General features: G+C 42.5%; 1 protein-coding gene across 6 annotated transcripts in view; it reads right to left on the reverse strand.

The window, feature by feature from the left end:
* evi5l (ecotropic viral integration site 5 like) overlaps positions 1-20,068 on the reverse strand; it is a 28,012-nt gene that overhangs the window by 4,836 nt on the left and 3,108 nt on the right. The window contains exons 1-19 of one of the 6 annotated variants that reach the window (XM_019862035.1): positions 16,528-16,614; positions 14,903-15,265; positions 14,486-14,675; positions 12,025-12,249; positions 11,197-11,271; positions 10,913-11,038; positions 10,643-10,786; positions 10,480-10,569; positions 9,615-9,712; positions 9,425-9,485; positions 8,222-8,275; positions 7,953-7,985; positions 7,250-7,390; positions 6,117-6,233; positions 5,287-5,427; positions 5,000-5,179; positions 4,233-4,379; positions 3,964-4,059; positions 3,481-3,576 (exon numbers count right to left, since the gene is read on the reverse strand). In XM_019862035.1, coding sequence (XP_019717594.1) covers positions 3,481-3,576; positions 3,964-4,059; positions 4,233-4,379; positions 5,000-5,179; positions 5,287-5,427; positions 6,117-6,233; positions 7,250-7,390; positions 7,953-7,985; positions 8,222-8,275; positions 9,425-9,485; positions 9,615-9,712; positions 10,480-10,569; positions 10,643-10,786; positions 10,913-11,038; positions 11,197-11,271; positions 12,025-12,249; positions 14,486-14,675; positions 14,903-15,144 — 2,256 coding nt within the window. In that variant the 5' untranslated portion in view covers positions 15,145-15,265; positions 16,528-16,614. Of the gene's footprint in view, positions 1-3,480; positions 3,577-3,963; positions 4,060-4,207; positions 4,380-4,999; positions 5,180-5,286; positions 5,428-6,116; positions 6,234-7,249; positions 7,391-7,952; positions 7,986-8,221; positions 8,276-9,424; positions 9,486-9,614; positions 9,713-10,479; positions 10,570-10,642; positions 10,787-10,912; positions 11,039-11,196; positions 11,272-12,024; positions 12,250-14,485; positions 14,676-14,902; positions 15,266-16,527; positions 16,615-20,068 lie in introns of those variants that run through there. The other 5 variants (XM_019862034.1, XM_019862036.1, XM_019862038.1 and 2 more) reach the window with 5 other exon arrangements.

The following is a 20,068-nucleotide window of genomic DNA, read 5'->3' on the forward strand; positions in this document are numbered from 1 at the left end:
CTGTCTCCTTCACGCATGTGTGTGTGTGTGTGTGTGTGTGTGTGTGTGTGTGTGTGTCCTTCACTTGGAAAGACCTCTTTTTGATCCCTCTGAATTGATTGTAGTCCAGCAGTGTCTGATCAAGGGGCATCCTTTTTCTTTTTTCCGATTTCATATATCTGTAGATGTCCAAATGAAAAACACGGCCTGTGATGTGATTGCCCGCCCGCCAAAAAAGGCACTGACATTGCCCAAAAAGGGCAACATATTGTGTCAGATAGTCTGGCGCGCTCAAACGTGAAAGTGAAAGTATCGCTGGCGGTTGGATTGTTTGGTCATTGCGCAACAAGTCACCAGGAAACCAATCATAAATGGCCCAAGTACAGAGCACACCTTGCTTGGAATAAGTAGAAGTAGAGATAATTGTGTCTGAAAAAACAAAAAAACATTCATCATAAATCTGAAAAGCAGAAGGACCGACTAAAGTCCTGGACTGGTTGTTGTCACGCACATAAGTAAAGAACAAAAAAAAAAAAAAAAAAAAGCATTTATTTTTACAACAACTGTCATTAAGATTAGATAGATTTATGCAGACCAAAGAAAAAGTGACTCATGCTTTTCATTGAATAGTGACAATTTGTAAACGTTTGATGCTAATAAAAGAAACAGACAAGTACCAAGCCTCGCTGTATCCCATTCAGTATTCATTTCCCACTTCTTGGGAAGGACAAGTGGCCACGTTGGTCATGTTGGAAACTCCTGAATTGGCATCAGATTTTTGTAGTTTTGTCTCTTTTGGCGTAATCCTGCTCACAAATGCTAACACACGTATCTTCGGAGACAGCATTGCAAAAAAGCCAGTGGATCCTGGTGTTTGTGCGAACACAAGGCTCGCCGCGTATGTTTGCCAATTCGGCAGACCGGTCTCCGCCAAACTGGGCGGGCCGGTGCAGTAGAAAGAGTGTCTTGGAGGTGCGCCTGATGACAGTTTGGTGGTAGAAGTCAATTAAACCTTATGCCTGCTCAGACAATAACTAACTTGACAGCTGCATGATAGACAGCTGGTCTAACGTGACATTTTTCATTCATAAACATCTGAACAGCCGGCACCAAACCCTCTAAATCATTGTATTATATTCTTTAAATCATTCCAGTGGGTGGTACATGGTGGTGATGAGGAGATGTGAGTTTTTTTTGGGGGGCTGGCCGTCACAAACAAACAAATATGGGTGGCGGGCGGTCTCCAAGTGCCCACTTCATGGCGTAAATGCTCTTCCGCTGTGTCAAGACTCAAGTGTGTAACTAGCATGCCGCATTTAAAGGGAATGAAAGAAGCCATTTTGATTGACCATAACTGACTTTGTTCTAACCACTCCCACAGCAGTGTAGCCCTCCTTCTCACAGATCCGCCGATCTGCGCGTGTCTGCAATATTACCAATATTGGATCTCCATGTGGAGTCACGCCACAATTGTGATTACACTATCTGCCGGTTAAATTTCGGATGCTGACCGATCTTTTTGTGCTTTGTTTCAGGTCAAACATGGTCAAGCATTTCCCAGGAGTCCCAAAAGAAACCCTTTTGGACACAGCCTTTAAGAGAGGTAAATATTCACCTGCGTCCTCCTTTTTTCCATTAAGAAAAATATTTGTTGTTGCTTTTAAGATACAAATAAAACCATGTATGTTCTATTTTTTTATCTATTTTTTTTCCATTTCATATACTAAGAAGTATAATGAAATTTTGGAAATTCTTGAGTAGCATGACCATGTCTTCCAAATTTTGTGACAAAAAAAAAAAAAAAAAATTTAAAAACGGCAAACTATGACTATGCAGTGGTCGACTGAGTTCAAAAGAAAAAAAAAAAACCCTACACCGGTTCATCATTTTTGTGATCTGGGCCAAATCAATAATAGTGCTGCTTTAGGACCATCTGAGTGTATCTTGGTGCCAAGGAGTCACTTGGAATGAGTAGAGGAGCTTCTTTTTGGGGCACCTATAGGCAATTACTATTTTCAGGGTGCATGTTTTTTTCCGCTATTTATTCAGGTCTTTTTTTCGCCCACAATTTACGTTTTTTTTTTTTTTCTTGTCATAAAACGTTGTGTCTTTAAAAACTCTTTAGCACATAGCGCCACATCTGCGTCGATGTGCTCTTCTTACACTCATGACGGCATGAGACTTGAGATGAGATTTGGCCGCTAGCACCACAGGATTAAACAACCACAAATGGCATTTGCGGACAAACAAATTGTAGCATTTTTAAGTAATAAAACACAGGGTCTTTCATATCACTTAATGGTGCAAAAAAAAAAATAATAAAAATAAATCATCTTTTCAACAACAATAATTTTTAAAGCCACATCGCGTGACTCGACCTGCACAGCGTGACAACTATAATTTGAGAATTTCTTTCTCACCGCATCAGCACTCAAAATATGAGTCAAGCATAAAAAACAAAAAAACGATTCAACTGAGATTTTACACAACGCATTTTCATTGAAACGCGAGTTTCAGTCTCCTTCATAAAACCACAGCTTTGGTGACAAAGGCAGTCAGCCGATGCGTGGGAAGGGGGCTAAAAAGCAACAGTCTCATTTTACGCCCCTTCGGTTGAGAATCCCAGTCATCCACTGACTTGCTCTCAAAAGTGAACATTGTTATTCAGTTACAATTTTCAATATAAGGCTTGGAATGGATGTTATGGTATTGTGCAGGCATCCCCCTAATAACGTGACTTGTAAGTCTTACAAGTGCCAGAACGACTGCATAAAAGTAAAGGACATGCTTCAATGATGAGGCGACCCGATTAAAAAGGAGGCAAAGGGGTTTCAACAACGACAAAAGTGGAAATGTTTGTGGGTGGAAGTGGGTTTTAGTGTGAATCCAAATTAACGGTGCAAGATATGTGAGGGAGCGCTGCACTATTTTAAAGTTTGGGGTTCAATTTTTAAGCATCTTCTTGCATCCTCTATATGATTTGGAAAACATTTCTGCTGCTCGGGGGGAAAAAAAAAATCTAAATATGGTGTTACAGAAATATACAGTTGTGCCCCCCCCAAAAAAAGAGACAAATTGCTGCTGAGCCGTCTTCAGAACGTAAATCAACAGAAAAAAAAAATTAAACAGATAACCAACCATTCGGGAGAAATAAACCTACATAGTGAGTGACATAAATAAAACGTGGCAAATGTATTAATTTGTCATAAATAATACTCATCTTAACGAATATTCGGAATAAAAAAAAAATAAAAAATAAAAATAGCCTGTTGTCTGGATTTTTAGGAAGCGTCATACGGAAGACAGAGACTGACATTTGTTGGAGAATCAATTCCAACTATGTGCACAGAAGCAGCATGTTGAGATGGCGAGCAGAGCTTCCTGTATGACACCTACGTACTGCAGAGATTACTTTGTGGTACATTTCGAATGACATTTGCAAAAGAGCATTTCTTACCGCTTCATCTCGACTAACGGTTGAAACTTGTGAGTGTGCCTGACCTCATTCTTGAGTTCAGTGATCTGGTCCCGAAGCCGGTTGATGTACTGCCTGGAGTCAGAGTGGTTGAGCTGGCCTTGGATCAGTCCTTCCTCCTTCTGAAACACGCACAAACGCACGCACAGTCAAGGTCCACTCCACAGCGAAGGGGGGTCCACTTGAAGTGTTTGAGGACTAAGAACTTTGACTTCTTGGGCCATTGTTGCGTCGCCCGAGGTCCGCAGAATATTTATGTGTATCAGATAAAGGAGAAGAAGTGAGTGTCAAACATCTCAATGTAGGCGGCGCTAGAAAGAAGAAGCTATCTCTGGGCCTCTCGGGAGAACATCCCTCTAGCCGGGGCTTCTTTTGGCCCCGAAAGACTTCCTGGGAATTACATTTAGGGAATCGTTCTTTTGGTCCAAAACACACTAGATTCTGCCCATTGGGATTCCTGAAAAGCAAGAGAATCTTTTCGGTGAGTTTTGAAAGCCAAACATCCTCACCTGTATTTCGAGTTCAGCTATCTTCTGCCTGAGCTCGGCCATGGCGGCCATGCTGTCGGCTTCCCTCAGTCGTACGGCCATCACCTCCTCTTTACTCTGTGAAGAGGACAATGGAGGGAGGAGTCAATTTCCGCTCGGGACTTGGGGGGGCTGATTATCCTCACGACGACTTTTATGCTTTCGGTGCCGTTTTTACTGAAGGCTGGTTCTGTATCAGCTGCGATTTCCCTCCCCAATGACTCACTCTCCACCACCCCCTCTCATCACACCTTGCAGTCCCATTCGGCCTGCTTCCGTTTCATCTCGTTGAGCTGGGCCTGAAGAGCTTTGTTCTGATTGGATAACATCTGGAGACGATCCTGGAGGGCCGAGCGCTCCTGCTCATGGCGCCCGATCAGTTTGCTGTGGATTGTATTCTACAACAGACGAAGTGAAAACCAGTCAATTACGACTTACTAGTAGGTTGGTCAACTTGACCTGTGTTTTCATTGTCGAACTTTCCTTGTAGTTTGTGCTCAGCTTCTTCTATACACAGGTACAAAAGAAACCAGCCAAGAGTACATCCGCCAGTTTTTTGTACACTTAGCCTGTTCAGAGACACGCAAAGCTCGATCTGACACCCCGGACTGGTCTTCAGTCAATCACAGGGCGCAAAAATAAGACAGATAACCATTCAAACTCACACAATCACCGAGTGGGAACTAAACTTGCCTGTCCTCAAGTCAGTTGAGTGGACCACTTGCTTAAATATTTACATTTGAAACGTGACATTGAGAATTCAAGGAATTTTCTTTCATAATTAAAACAAATCGAATCAGATCATGTGATATGCTTCGTAGGATTCACATTTGGAACCTCCTTTTACCGCAATGCTCCCCATTAATGTAATTGGACACAAACCACGTGAGACCTGGCACCCTCCCACATTCCCAAAATCATGCGTCAGGTTAATTGAAGACTAAGTCAGCTGGGATAAGCGCCTGAATATTCACGACCAACAAACGGTATCGAAACGACATGGCTAGAAGTGTCAGACCTGGCTCTCCAGCTGCACGGCCTTCAGTTTGACCTCTCGCAGCTCAGCCTGTGCCTGCGCCTCCCTAAGGCGGACAGTCATCAGCTTATCTTGTAACTCATTCATGGCGTTCTTCTTTGGCGATTCCTTCCAGTGGCTGCCGCCGCTACCTGTGCTGCCACTGCGGGACATGTGATGCTGCTGAAACACGCATGACAAAGTGGTAAAAAAAAAACAACAACAAAAAACAAACCTCCCCTTCAGATCTTCACCATAAAACAAACAAACAACAGTTCACTGTGTGTTACCTGCCAGCGCTGGTTGAGCTCTGTGACAGAGTCCTGCATCTCTCTGAATGAGCGCAGCGTCTCCAGTTCCCTCAGCTTCATTTGCTTCACCTCCTCCTGCAAAGCCGCCATGTTGTTTTCATCGGGCAAACAGCTGCTCCGCTGGAATATGGGAGGGGGGGGCGGACAAACATAAAAAAATAGTTAAGGTCAGTACAAGGTGTCGACAGCAAACATCCAGCGGAATATTTCATGATATACACAACAGACAAATTGTTGGTACCCCTTTTGTTCATTAGGGAAAACCCCACAGTGGTCACAGAAGTAGCTTGAATCTGACAAAAGTAAGAACGGATAAAGCACATGGCTTTTGAATTGTGGTTCAACAGCTTTATTTTTAAAAACAAACAACCCCCCCCCCCACCCCCACGGCCTCCAAAACAAAACGGAACAGTGGTTCCACACATCGCAATAAATAAATAAATACATTTTTAGTCTTGAGGCACAAAATTTTTGCTTTGACTCATTTTGGTGGGCGAAAATATCGAGTTGGTTGACATTTTTTCCCCAGCCCTAGGCTGAACATAAATGATGATATAACTTTTTTTTTTTTTTTGCACAACCATTTGAGGTAATCCAACATTTTTTTGTCATTTTCAGTGAGAACAAAAATAATTTCCCCTTGTGTTTAATGAATCTATAGAATACACAGGTTGACTCTTTGAATCGAACTACTGTGATCAATGACATTGTGTCCTTTTATTGAGACTGACACTCAACTCAATTGCTATCTATGCAAATTCATGTCAATGCAAAGAAATCCCTCGCTGGTGCTAATTCCGCCAGCTCACCTTCTCCAAATCGAGCACCTTGTCTTGCAGTTCCTTCATGGCCCCCAGCAGCTCGGCCTCACGCAGCTTGGACTGCTCCAGCTCCGTCTGCAGACTGCTCACAAACGGCTCCGTGTACTGAAACAAACATTGCGGCGGAGTTACAGACAACAAGCGATATCGTTGAGAAACTGAACAGAAATATAGTGATACACTGGTCATACTGCATGTATGACAAAACGCATCATGACAAACAGCTACAGGTTCAGGAAAGCAAATATAATACTTTTTTTTTTTTTTTGCTGATTTTGATGGCCACCTCCATCAAATTTAGGACACGTGACCACTCAGAGCGATTGATATTTTCTATTTTTGTGATATATTCATATACTTCGCCCACCTGCACAATCTTTTGAAACCTACTGCTGGTATCAATACTGCACAAAGATATTTGTAGGTTTTGTCAGCGGTATTCATTTTACAATATTTTGGGGCTTGAATGAATATAAAAAGCTGCATGGTACACCTGTGACATGTTCAATTGGTAATCAGAAATTCTGATTTTGTGTGTGTGTGTGTGTGTGTGTGTATAACTGTTTTCCTTTACAATAAGAAAAAAAACATTCAGAAAACATTTTCAAGGTCATCATATATCAGCCAGAAAATTTGAGGCCAACCAATTCTAGGTTAGAATGAAGGCCGCAACACAGAGAAAAAATCAGAAACCTATTTTTCCATGCCAGCGTTACACTGCAAACTGCACGGCTATTGCTTTCCTCTGAGGTGGATTACAAAAGCGTAGCGTTGAGTAAAAGAGTGAACGTGTCACTTTGGCCATCTCGGCTTTTGTTTATTGAAGAAGAGAGTTCGAGCCCGGAGGTGATTCAACTCTAGTCGAGGGTGTCGAAGCAGATTGGTGCTTCATTTAACAGAACCAAAGCAATGGCACCATTTAAAAAAAAGAAATGCTTTGACATTTGTTGATTTTCAAAGGACTGAACGTTTGCGTCATTTTTCTTTTGGCCAGAAGAGAACAGGCATCGACGATGTTTTGCCTCATGTGTTAGCATTAGGTTAGCGGACTTGTTGGTTTTGCACATTTTTCTTTTCCGTTTCATGCTAAGCGTTCTCTACTTTTTGCTTCCAGTGATGACCTTTTGTTGCTGCAGCTCTCGAATGGTGTCCTGCGCCTTCTCCAGACCCTCACTGGCTGCGTTGCACTGCTGCCTCATCACCGCCAGCTCGCGCTTAATCACATAGTTCTCCTCGGCTTCCTGCGCCCTGGTCACCTGGCCCTGAAACGGCACACCAGAACAGCATTTGAAATGTGGAATCTTAAGATACAAATCACACATCAATATAGGGTAAGGGGTTCATAACAATATCATGCTTACAGGTGAGTGGCACATGTTCAAGACTTAAAGGAATATTTATGTTATTCGGGAGAAAGGTAATTTGCTTTTTTTAAGATGAGCAGCCATGACAAAAACGATTTACAGCAGAATGCCCAAATGTGAGGAAAAATACATCCCCAATGTTGCACAAAATGTTAACTTCCCACAAAAAAAAAGAGGCCAAATATTTAGTGTACTTACATCCCAATTTTAACATCAGAAAATGTTATTTACATGCCACATGCAGGAGTTGCACAGTGTCATCATAGCATCTCCACTGCATTTAATAATTGATAAGCATTTAATACAATAAACAAACATGCAGATATGTTTGTGGACTGAATATATTCACAATAAAAAAACCCAAAAACAATCTTTTTCCATGCATGTTCGTTAAGGTTGGGCAAGAGTTGAGGAGAGGACTGTGAGGTGAGCAGGAGAATGGTTCATTCAAGTACTCTACCTGGATGAGTCTATCTGCCAGAGCAGCACTCTCCTACAACGTAATGAAGGGATGCAACAAGACGTTGAGAAAAAAAAAAGAGGCCACAGAGAAAGCCAAAAAGTAGAGAAAAGAAAAACGAACCAATATGAGGAAGGGGGGTAAAAAGAAGAGGTGAAGAAGAAAAGAGGCAGCATGGAGATCAGTCAGAAAATAGCATTTTAGAGAGGAGGAAAACGAATACTGGCTGTAATACTACATTCTGTACACACTCAAAGTCCATCTCTTACCTTCTCTAGGGTTTCAATCCGTTGTTTCAGCAGCCTATTTTCTGTGCGCAACCTCTGAAAACAAGAGCAGACAGTTACAAAGCTGTATGCTAATGTACAATAAATTGGAAGTTAATCCCCAAATTTTCCAGACAGCACTCTGTTCAATATTTCTCCATGAATCAAAACATTCGGATTACATTGTGTTGGCGGAAGCGTTAAACAGTAAATTCCACCCGTTTTTTTTTTTTGGGGGGGGGGTTCAATTTCAGGGGGCAGCCATTTTGCCAGTTGCTGTCAAGTGAAAACGACACGGGTTGCTTAAGGCACGACCAATCACAACTACTCACATGATTTTTGAAGCTGACAAAAAAAAATAAAATAAATAAAAAATCTGGTGCATGTTACGGCTTAACTCGCATTCCACAAACGCAATAATGTAATATTAATCAGACTGCTGTGTTTGGACTCGTGGAGGCTAATGGAACAAACTACTGTAAGGAAAATCTTGGAGTTGACTCCCCCTTTAAGAATTCTGATGATTACATCTGTTGGGTGGAACATGGCTCGGTTCACTACCAAGTTGGTTAAGCAACACTTGCTGGCATCCACGTGGAACACTCGCTGAGTGGGATTTTTTTTCTACACACAATGTGACAGTCATTTGCATTTAGGAGAAAGGGGGTTGGAAAAGATTCATGGCATTCCATTCATTTCAATACGAGTGCTGTTTTGAGATGGGATTTGAATTACGAGCATGGTCTCACCAAAAAAAAAAAAAAAAAAAAAAAAAAAGAATTCTAGTCAAGGCACTATTATAAGAGCCACCCCCAAAACCATGTAATAGTATAAAAGAAAACATGCCTAACAAATGTCTTAAGCCAAGAAGTACATCGAGATAATTAAATTATTCACAAATTATAGACCAATATCACTGCTACCACAATTTTCAAAAATATTAGAAAAATTATTCTCTCACAGACTTGACAACTTTATAAACAAACAAAAAAAAAACAAACAAAACAAACAGATAAAGTTCAGAAAATGTGATGTCGTGTTTCCCAAGAAAAAGGAAATTCTTTCAGATAAAAGGATACTGGTTTTACATTATTTAATAAAACAAAAATAATACTGTCTTTAAATACAAAATATTTTTTCATTGATTGCTAAAGTAAATGATGCCAAGTGCCCTTTCCAAGGATGAATGTCATAAAAAATACACACCTTAATCTCAATTTGCTCCTCCATTTCTTTGTTCTTGATGGTTGTATATTCTTTCTCCAGCCTGATGTGAATAGAGAGAAACAACAAAGGCTTCATATTTGAAATGAGCCACACCAAAAGGAGTTCTTTGGCTCTGGGTTTTGCTGGATAAGCCTCCTGCCCCGGGCTATGACCTAACGAGGACTCTCACTTCTTCATTCTCTTGGGGTTGTACTTGATCTGGTATGCCTTGAGGATCAGCTTGTCTGGGCAGCTGTCAAACTGGTGGGGGATCACCTTCTGAAAATGCTGGAAGACAAAAGGGGGGTGGGGGGGAAGGTGCAGTTAGAGAGACGCACGGATGCGCCCGCATTCAAATCGGACAAATTTGCAGCTGCTGCATCGTTTGGCGACAATAGCCTTGACATCGCATATATTTGTATACTTCTCCGCCTTTTTTCATGAGAACGATACTTGTCAGAAGTTTAGCTTATTTGCTCCCATGTAGGCACTTCAGCTAACCAACCCGTTGCTCGCAGGGAAATGGGGCACCATACAAATAACATGCATGAAGCAAAACGGCGGAAACCAGGGTGGTTGGGAGACCATGCAATGTGGAAGGACAGTTTTGTATCTTTACAACTTTGTGTGAATTTAATCGTATGAAATGTGTACTGGTCAGTATGTTGGTGACCCGACACACTGGTGCTACTGTGGGACGAGTAGTATTATTTTTACATATACAAAACAAGTAACAGAAAGTCTGTAACGAGTTGGAAGTCAGAGATTTATGGACACTCGACAGCATTTGGCAACCCTCGTGACCCGAATAAGGTTAAGATGTATGAAAATGGTCCATTGTTGTATTTGACTCCAAGGACATGAATGTGAGAGTAGTACCAGCATTTTATTTGGTACAGTTGATCTCTGAATACCCGTGATTCTGCTCCCGCAGATTAACATATTCAAGAAAAAAAAATGTTTTTAACCCCCCCCCCCCGTCAGGTGTCCAGAAAAGAGCCATATAAATTTGATGCATTGTTATTAGGATTATTATTATTATTATTATTATTGACCTGTGACATGCCCTCCATGTCCAGCTGAATGAGGTCCGTCTGGTTGTACTGCAGAATGGCCATGCCCACACGGAAGATGATCTCAAGGCCCTTCAGGAAGGTCACACAGCTTGGTTTTATATGCTGACTCAATACACGGATATACATCATGTCATCCTCCTACCTCATACATAAAAATATCAAATATGCGCGTGGCGACGGGCAAAGGGAGAAACGTGAGGAAGAGCGTGAGGAACCAAGATGAAGCGTACATGGACGTATGAAAACTCTGGGACCGGAAATGGACGTTAAGCTCTGGAAGTTGTTCCTGATATAACAATAAAAAAAAGCACAGTTGTTTTATAAGCAGACGTCAGAATAAAAAAATATTGCAACTTTGCTGCCCTCTGGTGGATGTAATCTGCCCCTGCCTTTTTTTCCTTTTTTTTTTTACCTGTAGCAGATATTCAAACTGGTAGATGCAGAGTCCCAGTTCAGCCATGCTGGGTTTGAAGAGCTCTCGCAGACGGTATTCCTGCATCAGACGCACAAAGACGCAAAACGCCTCTTCTTCGGGCATCTGGCACAAAATTGTGAGTGGGGAGTTCCTTCGTTAGCAACGGTGGTATCACACGGTGGCGCTCTTATTAACACTCGAGAAGTTCTCTGACCACATTGGACTCTTTTTCATTTATTACAGATTAATCTAGTGAGAAAAATTACCCCCGGCAGCATTACCTGCATGAGCAGCAGGCCAACAATGAATGCACTGCCTTGGCAGTAGCCCACCTCTCGATCCACAAGAGAGTATGCCTGAAAAAAAAAACGAACGCAAATGACCTTCACGATACATATTAAAACATATTTTTAAAACTTTGGGATTACATGTCAAAACCGGAAGACAAATTCAAAGATGAACATAATGAACAAAACCAAAGCTGACCCAAGAATTGTGACAGCAATTTCAAAATGCCCAATATTTCACCAGACAAGCAAAATAAATAGGCGCTAAATTCAATCATTAGGCAAAAATGCAGATCAAAGTTGGTTTTGGTTCGTTAAATTAGCTGCCCTATTTAGGTATTCATTGAAATTTTCTTTACATTTACAAATTTAAATTGGTGCGTTGTAAGTCAGATCACAACAAGAGTGAAAACAAAGCTGTGGCTTTACCGCTTCAAGTTTTCACGCTTCATGAAACAATAATGTGTAAACGTGCACTTCTAAAGCACTTAACTTATCTACAGTACAAACTATACACATATATGTATAAAAACAAATCCAGCCGACAGACCAAAATAAAGCCTCTTTTTCCCCAAATTGCGCCTTGACAATTTGAAATTTGCATTCTAACACAATGCAACGTCCATTTGAATTCAATGAATTGTTCAACCCTTCGTGCATACTGTACAGACAGCATATCATCAACTCATAGCATATGGGCTAATTTGATCGTCGAGATATTTTCGGAATACAGGCATGTAGGGCGACATCAATATTGAGTGCAAAAGACAGAAGTCGTGCCTCTTCCACAAGGTCAAACATCCCAAGCTGATGTGTTTTTACCTTCATGACATTGAAGAGGACCTCCTGGCCCAAACTGTCCTGACCTTTGAAGAATTCGTGTTCGGGGTAGGTGCGGGCAATGTCTCTGCGGATCAACTTCTCGCATGGGGATGACATCTTGAGCAGCTCCGAGTACTGATTCTTCACCGGCATGTCTGTGGCGTTGCCCAGCAACTGCCACACAATGGCCCGGAAGTGATGAGGAATGCCCTTCCGGATCAACTCCTGGATGACACAGCCACGGATTAATGCAAGACTCATGCATGAATACAGAAAACAAAGAAAACATGACGTCTCACATTTTAAATATTTAAACCAATTAATTTGGCCATGGGTTTTGTGGGGCAGGTCCCCTGTCAAACTCATTTAGTTGCAGACAGGCGCCTGATGTTTCCCTCAAAGGGCTGTTAGAAGAAATCCATCTAAACTAGCAGGCTTCAAACACTTTAATGACACTATAATTGGAGTTTACTTTAAACTAAATACACAACAACAACAAAAATACACATATTGTATATTTAAATACAAGACATGCTTCTTTTGAAAAACATCACAAGTGCTAAAAGTCAACTCGATTAATATTACTAAGTGAAAAACACACGTTCACACTTTTGGCTACATTCGCGTCCAATTCAGTGTTTTTGTAGTTATCTGTTCAAAGACAGAATTTTTGGACTCCACCATAAATATTTGAGTGAGTGACATGGGAATTGATGAATGAGAATGTAGAGTTGGCCGTTTGTAGCCCGGGTTAGCGGCTAGCTGTTAACTAGCTAACCTTTAGCCCATCTGGTGTGCTGAGTGGCAGGGCACCAGTTGTGGCACATCTAGGCATGTTCGTTAGATGTTTATTTTGCTAGCGTTTGGTCAATAAAGTGACTCAACTATTATTTTAACACAATCACCAGCCTTCTTATCATGTTTGAATCAATATCCCTTTTCAGGAGCCATGTTTTTTTCAAGGAGCTGTGAGACCATATCATGTCATTGTCAGTGCCATGTTTTGTCCTTGTTTCATGCACTTAAACGACTCCTTGCTTATTTTTCCGCTCTGATTTCATCTTGACTCACTTAGCTGTCCCTTCTCTCATCCATCTTGCCATCGGAGGTTTCCCCTATTTGCAGCGCAGCACACACGAAGGCCAGTGCGACCGAGAGGCTACTTTTGTGCATTTATACTGTAGATCATCATCTAGTATCTCAGCTTTGTTCCCTTATATCAGCGGTCCCCAACCTTTTTTGCCCCATGGACCGGTTTAATGTCAGACAATATTTTCGTGTGACGGATAAATACGACAAAATAATATGATATTTGAAACATAATAATAAACACGAATCATGACACGAGAACGTCCTATCTGACCGCAACACTCTCTGGTCGCGACGTTTAAATGTGCCTTCAAAACAAGATACACCGCAAATACAAAGTTCATGAAAAATACGACGCACCATCGCCGCATGTTATGCAGAGTGGGCTTGGTGCGTAGGAATCTCCCGTTGACATAAATCCATATTTTTAGTAGGAAATCCTAATACTGTATTAAATGTTGCCTTCTTTTGCTTGAAAGCCGTAGGCTCCTCTTCTGTCTCCTGGCTGGGCTTTTTCCCCCTGCCCAAAGACGTTTCTTTTTAACTCATTTTGCTATCTCCCGGGTTTCATTTTAGAGGTAACCTGTCACGTGACAGAGAAGTGCGCCTTGACCTGCGTCAAGAGTGACACATTGTAGACGGATGTAACAGAGAATTTGGTGATTTTTCAAAATAAAACATCTTTCAGATGAACGTAAGTTCTTTCTTTTAACGGCTTGGAATTGAAATTGATTTACATAGGATAGGAGAAGTGAACCAAGCTACAGCTTCTTGTTGGCTTTGAAACTTAGCTTGTAGCCGACGTGTGCCCCATTTTGAGCATGACGTCTCTGATCCACTAGTGAAAGGACACTTTGATTCTCTCCTCTCTCATCTCAAACTGCTTTATACAACATACTTTTATGTTAACTGTTTTGTTAAGCGCTTTGTTACAGCTGCAGCTGTTGTGAAAACGCTATATAAATCAGGATGTGTTGTATTGTATTGTATTGTATTGATTCTTTCTGTGCGGCCCAGTACCAAATGACCCACGGACCGGTACCGGTCCGCGGCTCAGGGGTTGGGGATCGCTGCCTTAGATGATACGCGTCTCCTCTAGATTAAGATCAATGCAATACAAATCACTTAATTTTTGTGTAGATCACTGAAGCGAGGGGGCTGGTTGCTTTGCGGTATACTCGGAAAAAAAAAAATCAATAAGATTTGTAGGAATTGCTTGACTCCACCTGTCCTTAGAAAGGTCCCCATTTCCTTTGGCTTCCTGCTGTAGTAGTACACTCAGAGAACACTTGAGTTGCTCGTTGATTAAAGGCAAAAGAAAGGTGGCTGAATATCAGGCAGTCAGCGGGAATTAGCTCAACCTGCAATTCACCTTGAGGAGCTTGTCCTTCTTGCGTCTCCACTCTTCCCATTCGTTGACAATGCGGCCCCAGAGGATCCAGGTGTCCTCCTCCAGGTGGGACAGATTCGAGGAGGCCGAGGAGCTCGACACCAGCGAAGAGCCGCTGTTGCGCCGTGAGCCCGTCATGGAGCGCATGGACTTTGAATCGGCCTCCAGTAACCTTGGAGTAATAGTCCAGTACAATATTAGTAAGGATAGGAAGCAATACGTAGTTGGGTGGTGGGACGACACATTTACTAAGGAATATAAGGGGTACACTGAAAGAAATAACAAAACACTCAAGTAAATTTGAGAAAAAAAAAAAAAGCAAAACGTTTTGAACAATACTTTTATTTACTGATTGCTATTCTTTGGACTGTAAATCATTCAACCAATGTGCCCTGTCACCTGTTCTGTTCCTCCAGTTTAGCCAGCAGCTCCAGTTCATCTGGACTGAGGTTCTCGGAGTCTGCCGGAGAAATTGCGGGCGCTGACAGCGCCGCATCATGGGAAGAGGAGTCCGGGCTGAGGACCGGACTGCCCGTCGACAGGGGATCTGGATCCAAACCAGGAGGGGAAGAGGAGCAGTCGAGGTGTGTGGGAGCCAGGCCGGAGCCCTCTCGCTCTGGGCTGCTGCTGGCTAGAGACATGACGCTTGTTGCCGAGCAGGGAAGCGGCGCAAGTGTAAACTCCTCGTCTGCCGCTGGTTTCTCCTTCCTCAGGATGTCAGCTGACTGACCGAAGAGCCAATAGGATCAGAGGTCTTCAAACCTGGCACAGAGGGATGGCGAGATTTTCTTGAAGGTTTTCAACAAGTTTTGATGTCACCGCATTGCCGTTCTGAATAAATAATCAATTGCCAATACTCCTCCAATGAGAGACCCGACCCGAAATAAATGCCTGCGATCGAGTTTATTCAAAAAATAAAATAAAATAGGGCACAAATATTTGAAACTTATTCAGTATTTCAATTTGTCATTTTCTTTATGGATATTTAAATGTATATAAACAACCCGCCTCCTTCCACAGTTGGGCCAAGGCCTCTTTGATCCAAGGATAAACCGTCGGATGCTCATTTGAATCTAAAAAAGTAAACATTAGCGTATACCAGACGCACTGCTCCAGACGCCCCCAAAGATGAAATAACAGCAATGATGTTTGTGTGACTCAGCACCAACGTGGCTTTTTCTCGAGTTGTCACACTGCAGTTAAAACAACTTTCTGAATTCTGAAATTCGCGATGGTGTTTTGCAAAGGCCCGAATAACGTGCACAAAGAAAAGCTGCAAGAATACGAGTTGAGAGAGTTCACAGCCGAGGACTTCAGTCAAGTTATTAATGGAAGCTCATTTCACACTCAAACCAAACATTTCGAGTTAATGGAACATGAAGAACCGTTTGGGACTTCCAAGACGATTACATCATTGTTTCCATGACTTGTTTAATGAATGTTAAAACACCACGAGTGTTTTTGTGCTCCACCGCGCACCAGTTATTTATTTTCAGGTTATTTAAGGCATTTGTACCCTGAGCACAACATTCATTTTGCTCATGTTAACCAAGTTCAGCGCACGGCGTTTCTTCTTCCTTTAATTCTCCATTGTTACATCCATTTTTTTTTTTTAACACATGCATGCATTGGCTATAAAAAGGCCCTTGTGATCATTTCACACATACCAGAGAAAAACAATCCTTCATGCCTGCCTTTATCTGAAGACGACCCACAAACACACCATCAGTCTTTGAGACGCGGCTCCTTAAATTGATCCATTGTGTTTAATTGAAAAAAAAATATATATATATCCCCCTCACTGCAACCAGTGATGTGTTTAACCCTTTCATACACCAATAATGATAACCTGCAACCTGACGCCATGATAAAATGTCCACTGTAGTGACGGCTGTCCTCGAAAGGGTTAAAAGACACAGCGTGACTAACTGTGCTACTTTTGCCAGTCATACATCCTCTAATTAATGAATTCATTTTTCAAACATAACTCCTAAAGAAAGCCTCAACATCCTCATTTCCTCTACCTGCGGCTAAGCTTCCTGTTGTCTCTTCCTTGCCACTGTATCACCATCAATCAATATAATACATCCTGATTTACATAGTGCTTTCACAACAGCTGCAACAAAGCGCTTAACAGTCAACATAAAGTAAAATAAGAAACAAAACACAACATAAAACACGGACAGTCGTGCAATCCTAACCACTTTTCCCTCACACGCTTTGTTGTTTAAAGCAGTTTGAGATGAAAGAGGAGAGACTCAAAGTGTCCTTTCACCAGCGGATCAGAGACGTCATGCTCAAAATGTGCACACGTCGGCTACAAGCTAAGTTTCAAAGTCAACAAGAAGCTGTAGCATCCATTGACGAAAAAAAGAGATTGGTTCACTTCTCCTGTCCCATGTAAATCCATTTCAATTCCAAGCGGCGACTCTCAGTTCCAAATACGCATCTGCGCTCCGCGCCGACGCTCCTCTCTCCTCATCCTCAACGTCAGCAGCCATCCATCCAGCCGCCCCAACGCAGACTGTCCAACAGCGCCGACATCTCCATTGAACAAAACGGGCCTGTGAAAAATGCTGCCCATTACAGGCGCAAAAAACACAAGCACCCCGGGGGCTGTCCAGCACCGACAGTCAAATGGCGCCGACATTCCTCCCAAGCAAAATCAGTGCTGGGACAGGCGTGCTGCCAAGAAGGCGCAACCACCAAGCACATATTCTTCTCCTTTGACAAATGTCGTGGCCAAAAAAAAAAAACGCTGAAAACACTCCACATCAGCTCCACACAACGAAACAACAAACATCATGTGACAAAACAAAAGACAAAACCAACAAAATAACGACAAAAAGAGCAAGGCTCTTGAAGAGCACTTGCCGACGGCTGCCTACTGGGCGCCATCTTGGGGAAAAAAAAAATAGATCAGGATTAATTCACGTGTAGCAGCCAAATTTGTGATGACGATTCAAATACGACTGCACAAACCAAAATAAATACGGCTTTATTTTTTTTTTCCTCTGCACATTTAGCCTCGAGTTAAATTTAACAAATAGTCAGCCAGGTATGAGTGGAGCGCATGTTGCCATTGAGCACCAGTAAGTGTGTCTCATTCAAAACAAGAATAACAATGGAATGGAATGGGGACCGGTATCCCAGAATGGCTCATGTTCCATTGTATTTTGAACTCGATGCCAGATCATTTGTATGAGCATCGCCTACAACTCTCAACAGTAACAAATGGACTATGAACACAAGTCCATGGCAGTGTCAAAGACAATCCTGACAAGTCAATGTCTCGTCACAAATATGTCGAGACCACTGTTTTAAAAGGCTCTTGATGCATTTTGAGAAAAATTCGAGGACACAACCCAGCATGACACCAAAGTGCACAAACAAAACAAGCAAAGCACAAACACAGCGAGGACAGGAGTGCACCGACAGCGTCAACACAGAAAACAGCGCTCGGGGAAGAGACAAGGGACGCATTCATGCGTCGCGGCCAGCCCAATCAAAAGAGCCATTAACAAGCCAATGAGACCAATTACTTTTGGAGCAAGAAACAGTATCCGGGTGCTACAGAGTTTCTCGGTTAAGAATACATCAAAATGTACATCATATGAACACGGTATAACAACTTCTCATGACAGACATAGCCTAGCTTCTAAACCAGAGCCGCAGCGTTAGCTTTCTAATCGGGGTAGACAAGATGAGTGGTTCACCGAAGCAGGACTCAATGCGACACTGAAACAAACATGCTCCGAAACAGGAAATGAGAGTGGATACCTTGAAACAGGAGTCAAGATAACGATAAAAGGCGCTACATTTAGAATACAGTCTGCTTTTGTCAGACAAGCGGCGTGACCCTTCAGAGACATCTCAGCAACAACAAGGACTGTTCATTGTCGGGGGCCGGAGTGTGAAATGTGTCAATCATGCATGACGGCAGCGGAGCGATACGTTGCTGCTGATGCACTTTGTTGTTTGAAGGACACTGTGAAGGCCTCAGACAAAGTGAGGCGAGCCCAGATGTTGCGAGCATGACCGCGTATGACTGCGTGATGACTCAAATGTAAACCCAAACCAAACCCGCCCAGACAAGTTGTGTTGCCGTCGTCCCGACAAGTCGGTTAATAGGTGACTCATCAGTCTCAGCCCATGATTATCGTGTAGCTTGTACGTCCCTATACTGTCATGTGTGACTGGTTGTGCGCCATTATCCGGCAGAGTGCCTTTGTCCCGGTGCTCTGCATGCACATTTCAGTGCAGAATGTGCCCGCCTGATTTACAAATTCTTTGCCCTTGGTAGAGAGAAGCTTCTCAAAAAGCCCATCTGGCGAGCTGCCTGGGGCACTAGCACTCTTGATCTCCTTCACATTAGCTGTTTTCCAATAAAATAATAATAATACCACTATGTTCCAAACACAAAATCCTTCATGTCCTGAACCGTTTCCTGAAACGTAAACGTGCAAATTTCCCCTGCGTGGAACTAATAAAGGTTATGTTATCCATGAAAGGGAAGAAAAAAAAATCTGTATGAAGGCAACCAGTACACAATCACTTAGAACGGCGGTTGTCATCTGGTGAGTCGAGACCCAGATGTAGGTCACGGACCCATTTTTTTTGTAGCTACCAAGTTCCCACACTGGATATATTAAGAAAGGGACAAGCAATGCTTGTGTCCTGGCAACAACTTTAGCTTGTCACAAAATTCAGTGCAATTAAGCTTCTGGTTGGCAAAAGTTCCCAAGTGAGAACGAGAAATTTCAAATCCATCCAGATCTCATTCGCTGCCATCAAGGCAATTAGAGAATGGGGATTTGGGGTGTGAGTCCAAACTCTAATGTTCTTGTTCTCTGTTTTGTTGTTTTAGGGTTTTTTTTGTAAAATGAATCCCCCCCCAAAAATGCCATTTATCTTTTTTTTTCCTTTTTCATGGTGCGTTTTTTTGACTGGTGTGACCTGTTACACCGGAGCGACTTCTCATCTGAAAAAAAATACGATATCTCATCTAAACATTTCTCTTCGCTTCATGACGTGAAACATACTCCCAATGAGTAAATCCTCCTCTCCGAACTATTTCAAAACAATACCTGGACTATGACATTGGGCGATCAAACCATAGCTGTATTTAATGTTTCCTCCCGGGTGTTCAGTCAGTTGACCTTTTGAATCAGTGGTGACGCCAGCAGGCAACTTCAAATCGGCAATGAATAAACGTGAACCAACAAGATGAAATCATTTCAGAGTGAGTTGAACTGCCGTGACCGGCAAACATTTACACAGCCATATTTTGATTCCCACCTCATTATTTGGACAGCGTTTACATATCGGTACGACTCCAAGAAGGCAGTGAACAGCACAGCACAATTCGGTCAGTGTACAGTCTACGGGACTCGTCGGATCCAGTTACAAAAGTGCTAGCCTGCGGGAACAATAAGGTGGAGTACAAGACGAATCATTTCGAGATCGAGCTGCCGCTTTTGGGGGGGGGGGGGCAGTTCAGCAAGCTGCTCTGTGCCAGCAAAAAGGAGATGAAGTGCAGCATCACCGCGCTCAAGAACCACGACA

The sequence above is a fragment of the Hippocampus comes genome, unplaced genomic scaffold (assembly GCF_001891065.2).
Source record: "Hippocampus comes isolate QL1 unplaced genomic scaffold, H_comes_QL1_v1.1 scaffold7, whole genome shotgun sequence".
Taxonomy (NCBI): Eukaryota; Metazoa; Chordata; class Actinopteri; order Syngnathiformes; family Syngnathidae; genus Hippocampus; species Hippocampus comes.